We start from the raw sequence: 17,181 nt of genomic DNA, 5'->3' as shown, positions 1-17,181 counted from the left end.
TCATACTTACTTCCACTGGAGCCGCATCCTTTGCCTGTATGTTGGTAACAGAGCCAAAGATCAACTGTGACATGTCATTACTCTGCTGAAACCTGACACAGCTAAAAGGCAAGAAAGAAAGGGAAAAAACGAGAGTGAAGTTTTTGAAAAGGAAACTACCCATGTTTCAAGGAGGCATGGCCTAACAGTAATGGGGATTTCAATTTCTCTGGTACCTGTTGGTAGACAAATTGTGCCAAACATGGCCACTTGCAAGAAATTCCTAACTTGTCTCCTTGACAATTTTCTCTTACAGAAACTGCAGGAAGGAATTAGAAGTTTGGCTGTCCTGGACTTGATTCTAACCAACAAGGATGAATGAACTAGAAGATTAAGTAGCAGTTACAGGAATTTCGGGGGAAAGTGACCATGCCATATTTGAATTCTTGATTGAAAAGGAAACACAGGCAAAGTGTAGCCAAATGCATACCCTGGATTTTAGAAAAGCTAGTTTTAATAAACTATGAGTTCTGAAGCAACTCAGAAAGAAATGGTTCAGATGTTTAGTGAGGATGGCAAAATGATAACAGGTGACAACAAAAATCATAGAGTCATAGAATAATAGAGTTGGAAGGGGTCAGAAGGTCATCAGGTCCAACGCCTTGCTCAGTGCAAGACTCCAAGTTAAACCATCCCTCTCAGATGGCTGTCCAAGCAGATATGTTCAATTTCTACTTTGGTACAGTCATCTCCCAAACAAAGGTGAAGGGGAAGAATTGCAGCTTAAGGTGGTTAAGTAAATGGAGAAGGAACACCTAATTTCTTTGAACAAGTTCAAACACGGAAGGCCTGTTGATTTGCAGCCTAGAGTAATAAAGGAACTGGCAGAAGGACTCTCAGAACCACAGACTATTATCTTTGAGAAATCATAGAAGACAGGGAAAGTGCCAGATGACCGGAGGAAAGCTAATCCTTTCCCTGTCTTCAAATAGGAAAAATGCAAGAACTGAGAACTAGAAACCAGTAGGTCTGACATCAATCCGTGGGAAAATTTTGGAGCAGATTACAAAGTAGCCCATCTGCAATCAGTTTGAAAACACTGCAGTGATGACTAGAAGCAAACATGGATTTCTTATGTTGAGTTCCAAGAGAGCCATTTGGTATTGGGCAGTACTGAAATGAAATGAATAAATAAAAGACTTGCCAAGAATAAATCCTGCCAAACTAATCCAATCTCATCTTTTGATCAGTTATAGACTGTGAGAATGCTGAGGAAATAATACCTCTTGACTTCAGCAAATCTTCCAAAACGCATTTCAACAAATTTCCAGGGCTGTGTTAAGAGCTTCCCATTGTGCTAGTGGTGAGTCTTGCTGGCACAGGGACAGCACTGGATACTGTCCACAGTCCCCTTTCATTGCAATTCCAATATTCTACATGACAGTCCAGGAAGTTTCACAGATGAAAACACACTTACCGCAACTGGAGCTGGGACTCTACTAGGTAGCACAGGAACTTTTGCCCACAAAGGTCAGTCGTAATAAATACTTTGGAGGCTTGAGAGTTCTTCTCCCTATCAATATTCAAACCAACATCCACACAACAATAAAATTTGACTATTCAAATAAAAAGCCTAAAAAAATAGTCTGCCTACTTTTGTTATTAAATTGAATATTATTTTATACTTTCTTGATAGGGCAATCCTATGTGCACTTGACTGGAAGTAACCCCCAAAACTGTCTGAGGGTTCCTCTAAGCAGACATTCATAGGTCTCAAAATATACTATATCTAGCTTAGGAAATCTCAAAATGCACTTACATTAACATCTGAGCTATAATCCAATTTATTTTGGTATAAGTCATTTAACTAGCAAAATAGTGAACTTAAGATTATGTCAACTGCCAAACCTAAATGAAAGTTACATGGACTGACCTTATTTTAGGTCTGTGATTTTTCTACTTATTATTTGTTATTATGCTGTCTGTATAACTTACTATTTCTTTGTAAATCTGTCTGTTATTTACAGGGGTGGGCAAGTTGTGATCCTCCAGATGTTTTGGCCTACAACTCCCATCAACTCTAGCTAGCGTAGCCAACTGGAATCATGAGAGTAGTAGGCCAAGTGCATGGAGGACCACAAGTTGCACACTCCCTCATTATAAGTTACGAAATAGATCGTTTAATATAACATGTCAATAGTAATGTCTATTATTTTTCTTGTAAGCAGCTTACATAAAATACACATAGGCATACAATGCCACATTCAGGTTTCTCAGCAATGCAGAATTTTAAAATTTGCAAGGAGCAAACCTGTGCATTAATACATAGAGCTCCTATGAACAGGAATAGCTAAGCAGGTCAGGGAGTCCCATAGAATCATAGAATAGTAGAATTGGAAGGGGCCAACAAAGCAACTGGGGCCAAGCCCTGCTCATTGCAGGACTCCCTATCATGATTAGTGTGGCATCAAACTAGAAACACTGGCTTGACTTTATTGAAACAACTTCCAACTGTTAATGTTTATCTGTTTATTATTATCAACACTGAAAAACAAAACCACTACTAAAATATTCCTGATAGAAACACAAGGTCAATACACAGTGCATATCAGCTAGATATACAAGGGGCGGCATAGAAATGCTATAATAATAATAATAATAATAATAAAAAAATAATAATAATAACTACAACATGAAGCTCCTGCTTTGTTCTTCCCATGCAAACAAATCAGGCAGAGATAGCCTAGCATGATGGTTGAACCTGGAATTAGGATTTATTCCACCCAAGCAAGCCAGGATTGCAAGCTGCTTGCACATGCACAGGAAAAGCAAAGCTATGACAACAGTCCATGAACAGCCTTGTAAAGCCCCCACACACATCATGGCTGAATAAACCAGGATCCCTGGCTTATCATTGTACGTGTCTGTGGTCAGTACCTTATTCCCTTCACTAAAATCCTTAAATAAGTAAGTTTGAGAATTAGGTAAAGCCTTTATTTAAAAACTTCATGAATAAATAGATTCTCCCAAACCTTGTGGTAGTGAAGGCCTCTGTCCACAGATGGTCTATGCAAAGCTCTGGAACAATGAGTTCTGTTTCAGGGGCAAGGAAGGAGTCAGTAGCACTGTTAGGAGAATGGCAGGCACTGTGCCTCCTTGGAGATTGTGCATGACTGGAGAAGTTGAATCTCTGCACGCCTGAGAAAGAATGCACCCCCAAGGCTGGGGAATGAGACCGGCTGTAAACAAAGAAAGATGTTTTTTCCAGAAATGGGTTTCATGTACATCAACCCTTTTTACAGGCAGGCCAAGATCTAGTTTCTTTGCTTTGGGAACACCACACATACAATTAATAAAAAGTCATAAAATAAAATAGAAACAATGGTCTCCATATAAAACACACATGGATAAACACACTTAGGGGAAGGCTAGCATTAAAAAAGGAAATAAAATAAAGCACCATAGGTAAGTACAGGATGTAGAAATAACAGTACAAAATAACTCGGAATGTAACATTTTTCAAGACCTTCCAGGAACTCACAAGGAGAAGCTGAGACTCTAAGAGAATACTGAGGGCAGGAATCTCTACAGAAGCAGCACCCAGAAACCCCAAATCACAGTCACGTGGCCTATCATCCCACCTGAGAGCTGCCATGTTGGATATGGAAGGTGAGCGGGAATGGATGCTGGGAGATGAGGCCGACCTGCTTTGACTATGGATAGAAGAATAGTTCTGAAAGGGAGAAACTACAGGTGAATCTCCCTTAGACAAATTCCGAAGGTGGACAGTGAAAGAACTGCTAGGGGCTCCATGCTGGAGAGTTCCCACTTGCTCCGAGAACTTTAAGACAGCATTCTGCTCCTGCAGAGAAGTAAAAATAAAAATTAAACAATCCCACGTAATTCAAAGCAGCACACGAATCATGTGGCTTTTACAGACATGTCAAGATGCAGATCTAAGACTAAAATTTGAGCTGCTTCCATGTCCACAACCGTGAGAGGCCAAAATACATGCAGTATAAAACAGCTCCAGCACCAGCTCTCCCAGACTTTCTCCTTACTTCAGAACCCAGTACTGGGGAGGGAGCTGTGCACTGGACTGGATGAAAGAAGCACTAATTATATAAGATCTATCAGTGTGGCAGGTGCATTGCAGAGTCCAAGAGGACAGGTGCCTGCTCCCAAGAGCTCCCCACCTAAGCCTCAACATGGGGGAAACAGAGGAAGGCAAGGGGAGAGTGGCAAACCTGAATGGGGAGGCAGCATGTGGTTGTGTCAGGTGCACGTGCTTCGGGTTGGCACAACAGGTGAGGTTCACACTGGCGTGGAGGAATTTTGCCCTTGCAGTAGTGCACAAGTCCTATCATCCCTAACTTCTGGCCAAAGTGACTGAGGGAGTTGGATTCCAGTGACGTCTGGAAGGCCACTAGTTCTCCACTCTGGGTCCCAGCCTTGTCACTCTGTGCTGTTTTCCCAGGGATGATCCCTATCCCTTAAGCGACTGTTACTCAAGGGGCTGGAAGAGGGGAGATGAAAAGAAGACATATTTCCCCCTTATCCCTCACAGTGAGCTTAGTAGCAGCTTTGGAAGGAGGACCAATAACATTTTGATTGGGGAACTACCATGGAGTGAACAGGTTTAACCAATTGTCACTCTAACATCTTGAAGTAGGATCCACCTACAAGATTACTCAGCAGTGAATTATCCATCTGACAATTAATTAATTAACATATATTTATAGGCTGCCTATAATTGCCGAGGTCTTCCAGGGCAGCTTACAATGTAAAACATACCAACAATAAAAACACATTAAAAACCAATTACTGCACTGCTGAGCCCCAAGTCCCCCTCGTCAATGGAAGAAACAAGACTGTCACATCCACTGTTCACTGCTTATGTTACTATTGTGTGCTTTATTTTTAACATTTCATTGAGAGAGAGAGCGCATGCAGTATGCCTTTTAACAAGATTTAAGCAGAAATGTTGGACTACAGCCCTATTATGCCATGGTGCTTGGGAATGATCAGATTTGTTACCTAACAAATCTGGAGAGTAGCAGGCTAGGGAAGGAAAAAGAGGGAGGAAGCAACCTCATCTGTTAAGAGAGACCATGCAAGAGGGATGGTGTACCACCGGCCTTGCGAAAGAAAATAGGTCCCTGGAAATTATTTTTAAGAAGGCTCACATTGTGCAATCCACCAGGTAGCTCACCTATCTAACTGGTAGGTCACAATCCAGACTGAGAAACACCAGTTTAACCCCCAATCCAGCTCAGACACCCCACTGAAGCTCCTCTGAAGACAAGAAAAAGACACTGGGACACTGATCAGAGAGCTTTCCTGCTGCATTTAGTCTGGCTCTAAGAAAGGCCTTAAGCATCCATCTTTGCTACTGTGCTTATATGGTTAACAAGTTAGGAGTTGCCTGGAAAATAGCAACATCCTTTCACCAAGAAGGTGACTACTCCACATGACTAGGAGTTAGCTAGAAAAATGCAGAATCTACAGGGTGTCCCAAAAAAATTGACATCATTCATAGTCTAATATCATAGTCAATAATGTCGATTTTTTTGGGACACCCCATATTACAAGACATGGAACATACAAGTAAAGACACACACCCACAGATTATTTCAGAAAGGGTAGCAAAAAGATTCACAGGAGTATATTTTTCAAAGTATGACATAATATGCAAGCTGCTATGCAAGCAATTGTGTTTTTGAGATGAGTCTTTAATAAAAAAAAGAACTGTTTGTTGGATTTTCATTATATTGCGTTGTATTTGATTTTTATAATTTGCACCGTGACTTTATCTAAGTAATCCTGTTATATATTTTCTTGTTGCATCCAATTAGAGAGCTCTATGGGGATAATAATGCAGAATATAAGCTAAATAAATAAATTTGTGGTTTGAGCACAACCTAGAAGCAGGCTCTTGCTCCCTTCAACATTTTGCTCCAATTAATTTGAAGTGGATGGCAGTTGAAACATGCCCCCTGCTTGGAAGGGCAGCAAGTTTCTCTGTAGAACCGCTACGCATCCAATTTCAGTTTCAGCAGCCACTACTGGACTATAACACAGGTTAAATGTTGAACCCGACTATATTTATTTAGATCCCTATTACCAGTGGTTCTTTTTTTTAAATACGTTTTATTCTTAGCAGACCTAACAAAAAAGAAACTTAAAAAGTCATCAATCACCAAAAACATCAGACTACTGGGTCAGCCCCCCACATTTTTTCTTTTTATGTTAAACTATAAACATATTTAGATCTATGCATAGTCCCGTTTCTCTAGCCAAGAATAAAAAGAGTCCCCTATGACCAGTGGTTCTCAAAGCATCTTACCATAACTTTATCAAGTGCTTCTTTAAACCCATTTAAGACAGTTATCTTCAAAATTGATTCATATCAATAAGATATATACTTAAAAAGCAATTACCAAAACAGTATCAGATTATTAAAAGAGCAACTGCATATTCACTTAAAACAGAAACAAGTCAATTCAGCAGCTTCCTTAAATTTTAAAAGTGAATTTTACTAGGAACACATAAAGAACAAGTTATAGCACTTTAAACAGGTATCTTGCTTTGCTCCCTTGTGCCCCTTAAGCATGGGGAAGGCATTTGAAAAACAAAAAGGCACTAGAGAAAAGGCACTGTCTCTGTCAGGGATCCAAAGGTGGTGACATCATTAGCCAGGCCAACAATGAAAGCTGGCTGATCATGTCAGCACCTCAACTGGGAGGATCTTGTAGCTGTTCTTGAAATGGGAACCTAAAGCCCTTCCTGATCCAACATTCAAGTTTCAGAGACATTAGCAAATTAAATTTTTATTCATACAGTGGGCAAATCTAAGAGCAACCTCAGAAGATGTGATCAACAGATGATCGTGTTTTTAACATTACCATTTGTGCTTATCTTTGGATTCTTACCTCTGCTTTTACTCTTCGAAGTGCCCAGATGGTATGTAAGCTCTGAACAGCATCATACGTCATTAAAATGGAAGGTTCCGCATTGAGGAAAACAATTCTCATGGAGTAATCAGCAACATACTGTACTCGGGCAGAGCCAAACAAACCTAGAGAAATCATCAGGACAGCTTCCTAAGAAAAATGCTGTGCTATGATCACGATTCAAAAAGAAAGGCACCCATATCTTATTTTCCCAGTGCGATATACAGAGGCTTGTATTCCTGACATGGTGACCAGACCAATGGAAGTCACTGAGAATTTTGATTTATTTACTATACTGCCTAATAACTGAAGCTGATGCAATAAATTCACCATTCATGGACAAGGAAGCACTGGTTATTTGTTATTTATTGGATCAATTTATATCCTGGTTTTTCCTTATAACAAACTCAAACTGACTCACATAATACTCCTCCTGCTCTCAACCTTATCCCCACAACAACCTTGTGAGATAGGTTGGACTGAGAGTCTGTGACTGACCCAAACACCCAGTTGACTCCATGGCCAAGTGCGGACTAGAACCTGGATCGTCTGAGTCCCAGTCCTGCACTCTTAACCACTACACCACACTGGTTGAGGTCAGTTATGCCCAAAGGGTACAAATCTACCCACCAATAAATTAAGAGCAACAATCTTTAAAACAATCGGTTTGGAGAACTGCAAGTTTTGGTCTTAATTGTAATTAAGCAGTTGTAATTAAGCAGAAGCATTTTCATCTTACCACATTATGTCTCATTTTTAACATTTTAAAATCTTAAGAGACACAGAAAATTCAAATTGTATTGTATTAATTGTACACTTATGGTTTGAATTTATATGTCGGTAGAAGATTGACTGTATTGTATGATTTCAGATTCTGACTCCCCGAATATATATGCATGTCAAGACATTTAGAAATAGGACATTTTATAAATAAAACCAATGTGTCTTTGTTCCTGTACCCCAGGAATTCCCCACCCACCCCACAAACACACACACTGCCTGCTATGGAGTGTAACCCTTCTTTTCATTCTATAAACACAAATGCACCAGAAGCCAAGCTTCTTCAGCAAACTGATTTCTCATAATTCTTCCCTAACCTGTGACCTGTTTGAGGTTTTCAGCACCCATCATCCCTGACTATGCTGGCTTGTGGGAGCTGCAGTTCAAAATATATGGCTATGTTTGGTCTTCCAGTTCTTTATATCACTGGTCTTATTTTTTTTTTACTTGTAGTAAACATCGACTATTCCATTTAAATCAGATTTTCAATCAATGAATCACCACTTTGCTGTCTTCAACCCATTGCATTATAGGAGGCAAGCAATTATCCTTTCAGTGTTGGAATATCAGTCAATGCTTTCAGCATTTAAACAGGTAACGTACAGATGCCATCTGCAAATGAATACTGATTTGGATCGAGTATTTGGTCCACTTTTGTTGAAGTTTATATATATTTCTTAGAAACCTTTATAGTCCTATACATCTGTGCATGCATTTCATATACGTGTATTGAATCAGACAGATTCAAATCTGTGCATATATTTCTTGTCTGCTTGTTCACTTTCCTTTTTTGAAATTTTACAATGATAAATACATGGCATCTAGCTATCCAGAAACAACAATTACAATCAATCACATATCTTCAAATCCAAGATGATTAAATTCACTTCCAAAGCCATTTACTAGTCAATTCATTCTCCAAAATTGTGTATTTCCAGATGCCACCAAAGCAGAGACTGCCCAACATTTGTGAGGTATCTCTGGACACTGATTGATTTCCATTCCCACTTTGTTTTTATGTATTATAGTATATCATTTACCTCCAGACTTACAAACCATTGGTGTTATTTCATCCAAAGGGTGAAGCATGCTGAACATGGTGGGCAAAGGCTCTCTGAAAAGAATGGAGACAAAATAAATTATGCACCACAGTAAGTGATGGTATAAACATCTCAAGATGCAATACAATGAATGTTTAGACAGGGAAAAGACCTACATCTTCCAGCACGTGGCATTATGGGAGCTGCAGGACAAATTTTTGTCTGAACATGCAATGGACTGCAGCCTTAGTCAGTGAAGGTCACTTTTCAAATGCCTCATAAAGTTTCATATAACAGTGGCTTGATATTCTCAGTCTTCTAAACTATGGTTTGAAAGGCAGAAGCACATGATAAATGAACATCACCTAGAAGAATGCTTATTAATATGCTTGAAATACACTGCTGCATTCAAGGATCTTGATGGCTACTAGTCATGTTGAATATATACTACCCCAAGTATCTGGATACCAGCTGCTGGAATATAGCAGGCAGTGCAATTGCACTCCTGTCCCACAGAAAGCGTTCTGTCCAATAGAACTCTGGACAACATAGGCCTTTGGTCTGATGCAGCATTGCATGCAGGTATAATGCCCAAGTCAGGGTTGCTTTGAAGGGACATTTAATATAGCTCAAGTTTTGAGAATAACAATAAATAACACTGGGTGGAGTGGTTTCAACCTGATTTTTGAAACATTGTAATTTTCTTTTACTCACTAGGGCTCCTATAAAATTATCCTGCCAAAACCATTCAAAGAAACAAAAGTAAAAAGCCAAAGAATTGTCATTTTTACTGAAAAGTATCTTTACTCAACTATCATACAAACAATCATCATTCATGCTCCTTTACCTGGCTGGACTTAGAGGCATTTCATGCGAGGAACTACTACGTTCAAACAACAAGCCATATTTTGTTGGCCAGACATTTGCTACCTATAAAACAAACAGACAAAAAAAATTATAACTGCTATTTTTTAAAATTTTGAACGAAGGGACAGTAATGTGTTGTTTTAGCTATTTGAACACAGGACATTTCTGCTTTATTGTCCATTTCCTTGCTATTATAAATCAGGTGGGAAAGCAATATACTGCCACACCTAGATTTCCAAATAGAGCCAATGAGAAGAATAAAACATCCCGTAGGAAAAGATTACTTTAATTTATTCAAATTTATTTTTTTAAGCATACACTTACCTGAAAGGGCAAGGAAGCAATGTAATCCTTTCCTTCAATACTGTGAATATTTATGCAAGAGCTCTGTAATATGCAGATACACTTTTCGACTATTTCATTGTTATCTGAAAGTGAAAAACAAAATGCAGCATTTTAATGTTTTTGCATTCAGCTATTGTACACATAGAACCAACCTATATTTTGAGCATTTGGTTTTGGAAGCAGTAGCATTTGAAATGGACAGTGCCTTTCAGATCCCAAACCCCATGTAAAATTACATACAAATTAAACTTGCCTTCCACTTTGTCAGACTTATCCTGGGGTATAGAGAAATCACACCATAATGCCTGAAATAAAAATAGTAAAAGATGAAAGACAGGACTTGGGTTTTTTTACATATTTTGAAAAATATTTTCCTTACATCTACAACCCAACTGAGTGAATGGAAGACTGAGCTTCTTGGGATAGAGAAATATACACATTAGCAACATCTCATAGATTTCCAAAATTCAGAAGCAAGCACAGATCCTTATGTAGTAAAAATGGGACCACCCATATAGAAATGAGAAGTATAAGCAGCCCTGGGAGAACCCCAAGATTTGATAAAGTATCACAAAAAATCCTCTAGAAAAAAATTGATCAGGCAGACCCAAAGACGGTCAAATGAGGATGAGTGGACACAGAATGCTAACAGACTCTTGGGTGTGGTAAAGAATGGAAAACTTGCAGGAGTGAGGAATGTAATGCTTTGCTACAGGTCCCACTTGTACACTGGCTAATTAAAACACTGTGATGTTAGGAGTAGTATGTTAAACGAAATTCTCCATTTAAAGTGACATTCCTCTTAAACCAAATGCATTGCTGGGAATGCCAGGTACAAGCCATTTAAGTTTAAATGGCTTGAAATTCATTTTGTTTGCTTGGAGACTAGCAATTGGCTGTAAAAAGTGAGGGGTGTTTCATGAGCCATTAAAGGTAAGTTTTACTTAATTTATTGAACCATCTTTCAGGACTACAGTCTTCCCAAAGTGTCTCACAACATAAACTACAAGTCTAGATTAGTAACAAACTCATAAAACCTTATGTTAATTTCAAAACCAACTTAAAAATGTCATTTTAAGCATGAGGGGTCATTGTTTATGATAAGTCATGATATGTTAAGTACTCAAATTGTTGCATGGGAAAGGGGAGCAACTGTTCAAAAGGAAAGAAGACAAAAATTCCATTGGATTAGCATTTACTTATGGATTTAAACCATCTCACAAAGCCCTTTCTTCAGACATCAGGGTAGTTTAGTATAAGGTTCCTTGTTTGAGTCTAAGCAGATGTCTGGATCCTGGCTACTAGCTGTTGCATGATTTTATTCTTTCAGGAGATACTGCCCCACTGTGAGAACTGACATTTCTGCCACTTAGAATAGTATAATACGGCTTTCCATAACTGTGAGCCATGATAACTAATCTTTCTTTCAGACTAACAAACAGTGGAGACAAACCAAGAGTAAAGGCATTCTCTGGAACGTTTTAATTCCTAAGTAGCTGGTTGGTGGTCAGAGCCTCAGATCTCCACAGGACTTTTCCCTGCATAAATGTGTCGGCAACTGTGGCCAAGACTGTGACTAAACAAGCACTTTTATCAATTTTCAGACCTGCAGAACTGGGCTGTCGACAGTAAACGCTTTATAAACAGCAGAAGCTTGACTTTTACTCCCTCTGCTCCAAATGACCATATTGCTGGCCACATACAATTCTTCATCATATTGTACTTCTTCCCCAACATCACTGATGCCCTTCCTTAACTGCCAAGTTTCCTGAAAAAAGCAGGAGAGGAGGGTAAATAAGAAAACATTATGTTAGAAATATTAATGCAAACTTCATCAATCTATCTACAGGCAACCAGAAAATGGCCTTAGGATACAAAAATTATCATGGTCTGTACTTAAAGACTACTTGGCCTTGTGGAATCTGGTCTGAGCTTCCTGAAGAGCAGAATACATCTCCTTGCTTTTGAAGTTAAACACAGAATTTTAGAAATGTATACAGTAGCACACAGTTTAAAAAGCCATGAACACTCTATTCGGCAAATTATTTTTTTTAATTGGTCTACTGGCAGTAATCTATATACATGAAAGGCCAAGAATTATGTACATCAACACAGAGAGACATTAAAGAGAATGGACAGTATTTGATTGTGCCAAACTCTGTATGGGCAACAGAATCCTGCAGATCTCTAACTCCATTCAACCAAAGCAGTAGATTGGTTTGCTTTCTAATCCCATTCTAACAATGCATTTCTGCGTATTAATTTGACAAGAAACCAAAGGCAGTACTGAACCTCCAGAACTATATTCAAAATGAGATAAAAAAAAAGTATTCCAAGAACATGCATCAGAAATACACAGGGTAGGAAACAATGCATCACAGTGCACTTTCTAACCACACAAATCCTAAGAAAATGCTAGTTTAAGAGAAATTAGTGTGGAAAGCCCATGATTAATATGCTACTCTTTCTACCAATAAATAAAAAATAAACAAGTTATTTTATGAAGCCCCTAACCCAGTATCCAATCTCCAACAGTTCTATTTGAGGGAAATTTTAATAGCACAAGATGGCAAAAGATTATTCATTCTATTGCTATTGACTCCTCAGCTCTAGATGTTTAATATTTTAGCAACCTAGTACATTAAGGGTGCACTGCCTTAGGTGCCTAGCATATAGCTGCTGATAGTTCTAATTTTCAAGAATTTTGCTTAGCTCTTCCTTGAATTCTGTTATTGCGGCACTGTCCATTCTTTTCCTTAACTTGTACATAAAAGCCAGCCCCAATCTTACAACCAGTACAGGCAAGAAAGAGATCAGAAATGTGTTCATAGGACACTAGAAACAATCCCAAGGGTAGCAAACGTTACCAATGAAACCAGCCAAGAAGTATGCATAACTGGTGCTGCATGTTTGTAGGGTTAGGCTGTAAACCTTGCAACATCTGTGATGTTTCTTCGGTGTGCTCAATGCAGCCACTATTCCATCAACAATACTGCACTGAATTGACATTACTAATTATTAATTCACATTGTTAATATCCTTATTGGATTTCCATAAACTTCATATCAATAGAGTATCAATAGAGTATCACATATTACTATGATTTAGTTTTAAAAGCCATAATAGTTCCATCCCTCATCTTGAACTCTTCTTTATCCCTTTTTGTCTCTTTCTGATGGTTTTGGTACATTATATGCATAGGTATGCTTTCTAAAACTTAAATGTTGCCTTAGAAGGCACTTGTACCTTGTGCTTTTCATGGATAGTAACTTCCTGAAGGGATCCCACCAAACCAGCTGCTCCATCCGATGACCAAAGTTCCGAGGCTGGCTGCAGCTGTCGAAGTTGCAGGTTCAGCGCATTAGGATGGTGCTTGCAGTGGTCACGGCCAAAAGGGACAAACTCCTGCAAATCCCCTGCTGCAATCATTGTTGCCCTCTCTTCATAGATGTTCGACATGAGTTCTAAATATCAACATTATTTCTGAAGCAAAAGAAAAATACAAGTTGAAATTATTTACAGGTAGAAGACTTTTCACAACAAACCCAATAATTTAATTTTAATCCTTCTGAATGAGGCTACCCTGAATTAGCACAATGTCTCTTAATTTTGTTTCTAGTATCACATGAACATATTTCTGATCCCTTCTGTTTTTTTCCCTGTACCAATGCTAAATGTGGGGCTGGCTCAGCACTCTCACAAACAGGCCAACGTCATCCAGTAACTTTGTAGGTAGAAAGGATTTTATGACTTTCCACATGCAAAACTGTATTCCATAGAAACTATCATCCTGAAAATGTGCCAGCTGTTATGCCTAACTGGGTACTCATGTTTGTAATGAAATTACACTGATCTACAGCGAATGCTATAGAAAAAAAATATTTATTTATTTATTTATTTGGAGTTTTTATATGCTGTCCCATCGCTTAACGCCTCGGGACAGCTTACATAAATAAACATAAGCAGACAACATAGTGCCCAATACGAATACAAAAAATATAAATTACACAAATTAAAAACCCTGATTCATTCTGGCTGGAAATTAAAACCTATGGATAATATTAAATGTTGTTAAAATATTGTTTAAATAAAAAGGTCTTAGCCTGGCGCCATCATTATTTGTTTTTCGGCGACAGGCATACCTCTCTGGGGAGCACATTCCATAGATGGGGCGCCACTGCAGAGAAAGCCCTCCTTTGGGTACTTTGCCTCCTGATGTCTTTCACGGAGGGCTCCCAGAGGAGCGCCTCTGCTGCTGATCTCAAGGGGCAGGAGGGAAAATATGGAAGCAGGCGTTCCTTCAAGTATCCAGGTCCCAAGCCATTAAGGGCTTTGTAGGTGATAACCAGCATCCTGAATTGAGTTCGGACTTCGATGGGAAGCCAGTGAAGCCGGTAGAGGACTGGAGTTATGTGAGAATAACGCCCAGTCCCTGTCAGCAACCTGGCTGCTCTGTTTTGCACCATCTGAAGTATCCGGACTGTGTTCAAGGGCAGCCCCACGTAGAGCGCGTTACAGAAATCCAGTCAGGAAGTAACCAATGCATTACTGTCACTAGGCAATCGTCCTCCAGGTAGGGACGCAGCTGATGGATCAGCCGAAGCTGAAGGAAAGCACTCCTCGCCACTGCAATCACTTGAGCTTCCAAGGACAGCTCCGGGTTGAGGAGCACTCCCATACAGTTAGCAGAATGATTTAGGTACCAAGCCCAATGACACACAGCTCTAAGTATGCACCCTTTCGATATATGATGGATGGGCGGCGAAGAATATGTGCTGATACCTATTCTGTGATGCTTATGCAAAAAAGAAGTTGTGCAACCTCATATTTTGGAGGGTTTTCATTCATAAGGTTTCCCTAAGTCAGATATGACTTGATGGCACATAACATCACATCAATTAGCATATTTAGGTTACCTTTTTTACAGTATTTAACATTCACAATAATTACATAATTGTAGTAATACTCCCCACGCACATACTTTCCAATGCATGCTTTGGTGTTTCTTTCTTTTTTTTTTACTACATTTTCCCTCCAAAATTTATTTTTAAACCAAAGAGTAATCACTTGTCTCTTTTCCCACTTTTGTATATATCCCTTTAAGAGAGCCGAACAATCCCCAACTCCTGCATTTTAAAGGGAGGAACATATGGGCAATTCGCATTCTCCTCTACTTGCGTGACACCTGTGAACACACCGAAGCCGAGTATGGCAACTACTATTCCAGATTAAGAATATAAGAAAAGCCTTGCTGGATCAGGCCGACGGTCCACCTACTCCAGTCTTCTGGGGCCAACTGAATAGATGGATGGGGAGTAAGGGGCAAACAGATGAGCTTGGCGACTACAGCGTGGGAACGAGCGATGCTATGGCGGGCGGGCGGGCAGGTGTGGGTGGAGGAAAATAAGGCGGGAAGAGCAGCGCGATGCAAGAACCGCAAAGACAAAGGGATTAACGGACCTGAGTGACACAGGAAAGGACGATCGGCTGCAGGCCTGGGCTCCAGCGGCTCCTCCCTGTGTCCCTCTCTAGATGGCAATTGCAGTTGTAGCAGCAGCGCGGGATCCCTCAGATTCTCAGACGGGCGCCGCCATATTGGGAATCCCATCACCGCCCGCGACAGCCAGGGGGTGGGGCTGGTGACGCCACAGCTGCGGGGAGGGAATGTGGCTGAAGCACTGGCGTCTGGGCTGCAGGGCTGTTGCGATCGTATAGTCCAACTGTTCTGTCGTCGCTATGGCAACTGGGAACGGACCATGGAGTAGAACCCCGGCCCGGTGGTCTTGGTGACGTTACCATATCAACGAGAGGAGCTGCAGACACCTACTTTTTTCTATGCCTTCTGTCCGTAGAATTGTTTTTTGTTTTTATCCATTAGCAATATTTGCATTCGGATTCTGATTGAAGCAAATCCCGAAGCGGTTTACAAAAGAATCGATACCAACAGAACCAACCAAGTAGAAAAGACGGCGTGCGCGCGCAGAAATCAATATTTTACAGCATATTATGAGATTTTTAGTCACGCCTTGACTTTTCTTGTGGCTTAAAATTGTTTTCAGATATATGTGTGCTGCATTCTTGTATGTATTTAGTTTTTCTAATGTATTTTAAAAAAATAATCCTGTGGACGGCTGGGAGAGCTCTAACTATAGGGCGGTGTAAAAATACAATCAATTAAATGAGGTTGGTACAAGACAAAGGTAGGTGGGTAGGTCATGGCTGGCTGAAAGATAACCGATCTGAAAGACACAGCTGGGTGACTCCACTGTTAGGACCAAATGAATGGCCACAGAAGTTGTGCAGCTTTTGAGTTCTGGAGAACTTTTTGTCAGGCTAGAATTTCATCTCTCTGAACTTGGTGCCACCAGACATTTTGGAGTAAGCCGACCCAGCCAGCACAGCCAAAATTCACAAATGTCTGGAGGGAGACATGTGTTCTGGAGAAAGTTGGATGATGCAATATGAAAAGGCGGGGATAGAGTTGTTATGTGCCATTAAGTGTCTCTGACATAGGATGTCCCTGGCAGGGATTCCAAACCCAACTGGCCTAAAGGTTCATTTGACTAACTGGGAGAGACAACAAACCATCTGCAAAATTAAAAACAAAAACAAAAGCTTATTATAGAAGCGTGAGCACAACAATACAGAACAGCCTGCTCTTCCTTCATAGGATATTCATCAGCTATTAGCAATCCAAATATTTTCATACCCTTAAGCGCAAACTCCATTGGTCATGTTAACTATCCCCATCCGTACACTGATCCCACTTTCCGTGCATTGTTAGCTAGAGAAAGTTGGCCACATTCCACACTTAACAGTGGACAGTTAAGCAGAAAGTTAGATGCCAACAATTGTCTTCTCATTGCATGTTGTTTCTCACACTTCTCAGAACATTATCAAAACTACTAATGCTGTTTCAGTTAAAAGTATCTGTTACAGTAGTGTTACAGTCATACACACAAAATTTTGAATTTCTGTATGTTCTTTGGGTGGAAGTCTCAGCAATCAGAGGATTCAGAGTTTCCCCAGCATGATTGTCTTCTCCAGTGAGTCTTGCCTTCCCATGATGGCACGTATGACAACCTCAGTTTTGTCATTGTTTCTAAGGAAAACTCTGGCTTAATTTAATCTAGGACCTACCTGCTTGTCTTTCTACCAGACTAGGATATTCATAAAGCTCTCGTCAAATGAATCAATTTTCTTCCTGCCAGCTTTCT

At 39.8% G+C, this 17,181-nt stretch overlaps 1 protein-coding gene across 3 annotated transcripts in view; it reads right to left on the bottom strand.

Annotated features, from left to right (window-relative positions):
* The window catches only part of ANAPC1 (anaphase promoting complex subunit 1), a 64,082-nt gene extending 48,526 nt beyond the window's left edge, over positions 1 to 15,556 (bottom strand). For all 3 annotated transcript variants that reach the window (XM_044428903.1, XM_044428904.1, XM_044428905.1), the window contains exons 1-12: positions 15,425 to 15,556; positions 13,211 to 13,447; positions 11,571 to 11,732; positions 10,218 to 10,269; positions 9,944 to 10,047; positions 9,600 to 9,682; positions 8,753 to 8,826; positions 6,912 to 7,057; positions 3,621 to 3,841; positions 3,012 to 3,218; positions 1,457 to 1,552; positions 11 to 101 (exon numbers count right to left, since the gene is read on the bottom strand). In XM_044428903.1, coding sequence (XP_044284838.1) covers positions 11 to 101; positions 1,457 to 1,552; positions 3,012 to 3,218; positions 3,621 to 3,841; positions 6,912 to 7,057; positions 8,753 to 8,826; positions 9,600 to 9,682; positions 9,944 to 10,047; positions 10,218 to 10,269; positions 11,571 to 11,732; positions 13,211 to 13,423 — 1,449 coding nt within the window. In that variant the 5' untranslated portion in view covers positions 13,424 to 13,447; positions 15,425 to 15,556. The remainder of the gene's footprint in view (positions 1 to 10; positions 102 to 1,456; positions 1,553 to 3,011; positions 3,219 to 3,620; positions 3,842 to 6,911; positions 7,058 to 8,752; positions 8,827 to 9,599; positions 9,683 to 9,943; positions 10,048 to 10,217; positions 10,270 to 11,570; positions 11,733 to 13,210; positions 13,448 to 15,424) is intronic.
* Positions 15,557 to 17,181: the final 1,625 nt, after the last annotated feature.

The sequence above is a fragment of the Varanus komodoensis genome, unplaced genomic scaffold (assembly GCF_004798865.1).
Source record: "Varanus komodoensis strain SLA01 unplaced genomic scaffold, ASM479886v1 scaffold2, whole genome shotgun sequence".
Classification (NCBI taxonomy): domain Eukaryota; kingdom Metazoa; phylum Chordata; class Lepidosauria; order Squamata; family Varanidae; genus Varanus; species Varanus komodoensis.
The sequence above is the reverse complement of the archived record's forward strand: the minus strand, read 5'-3'. Positions and strand labels throughout refer to the sequence as shown.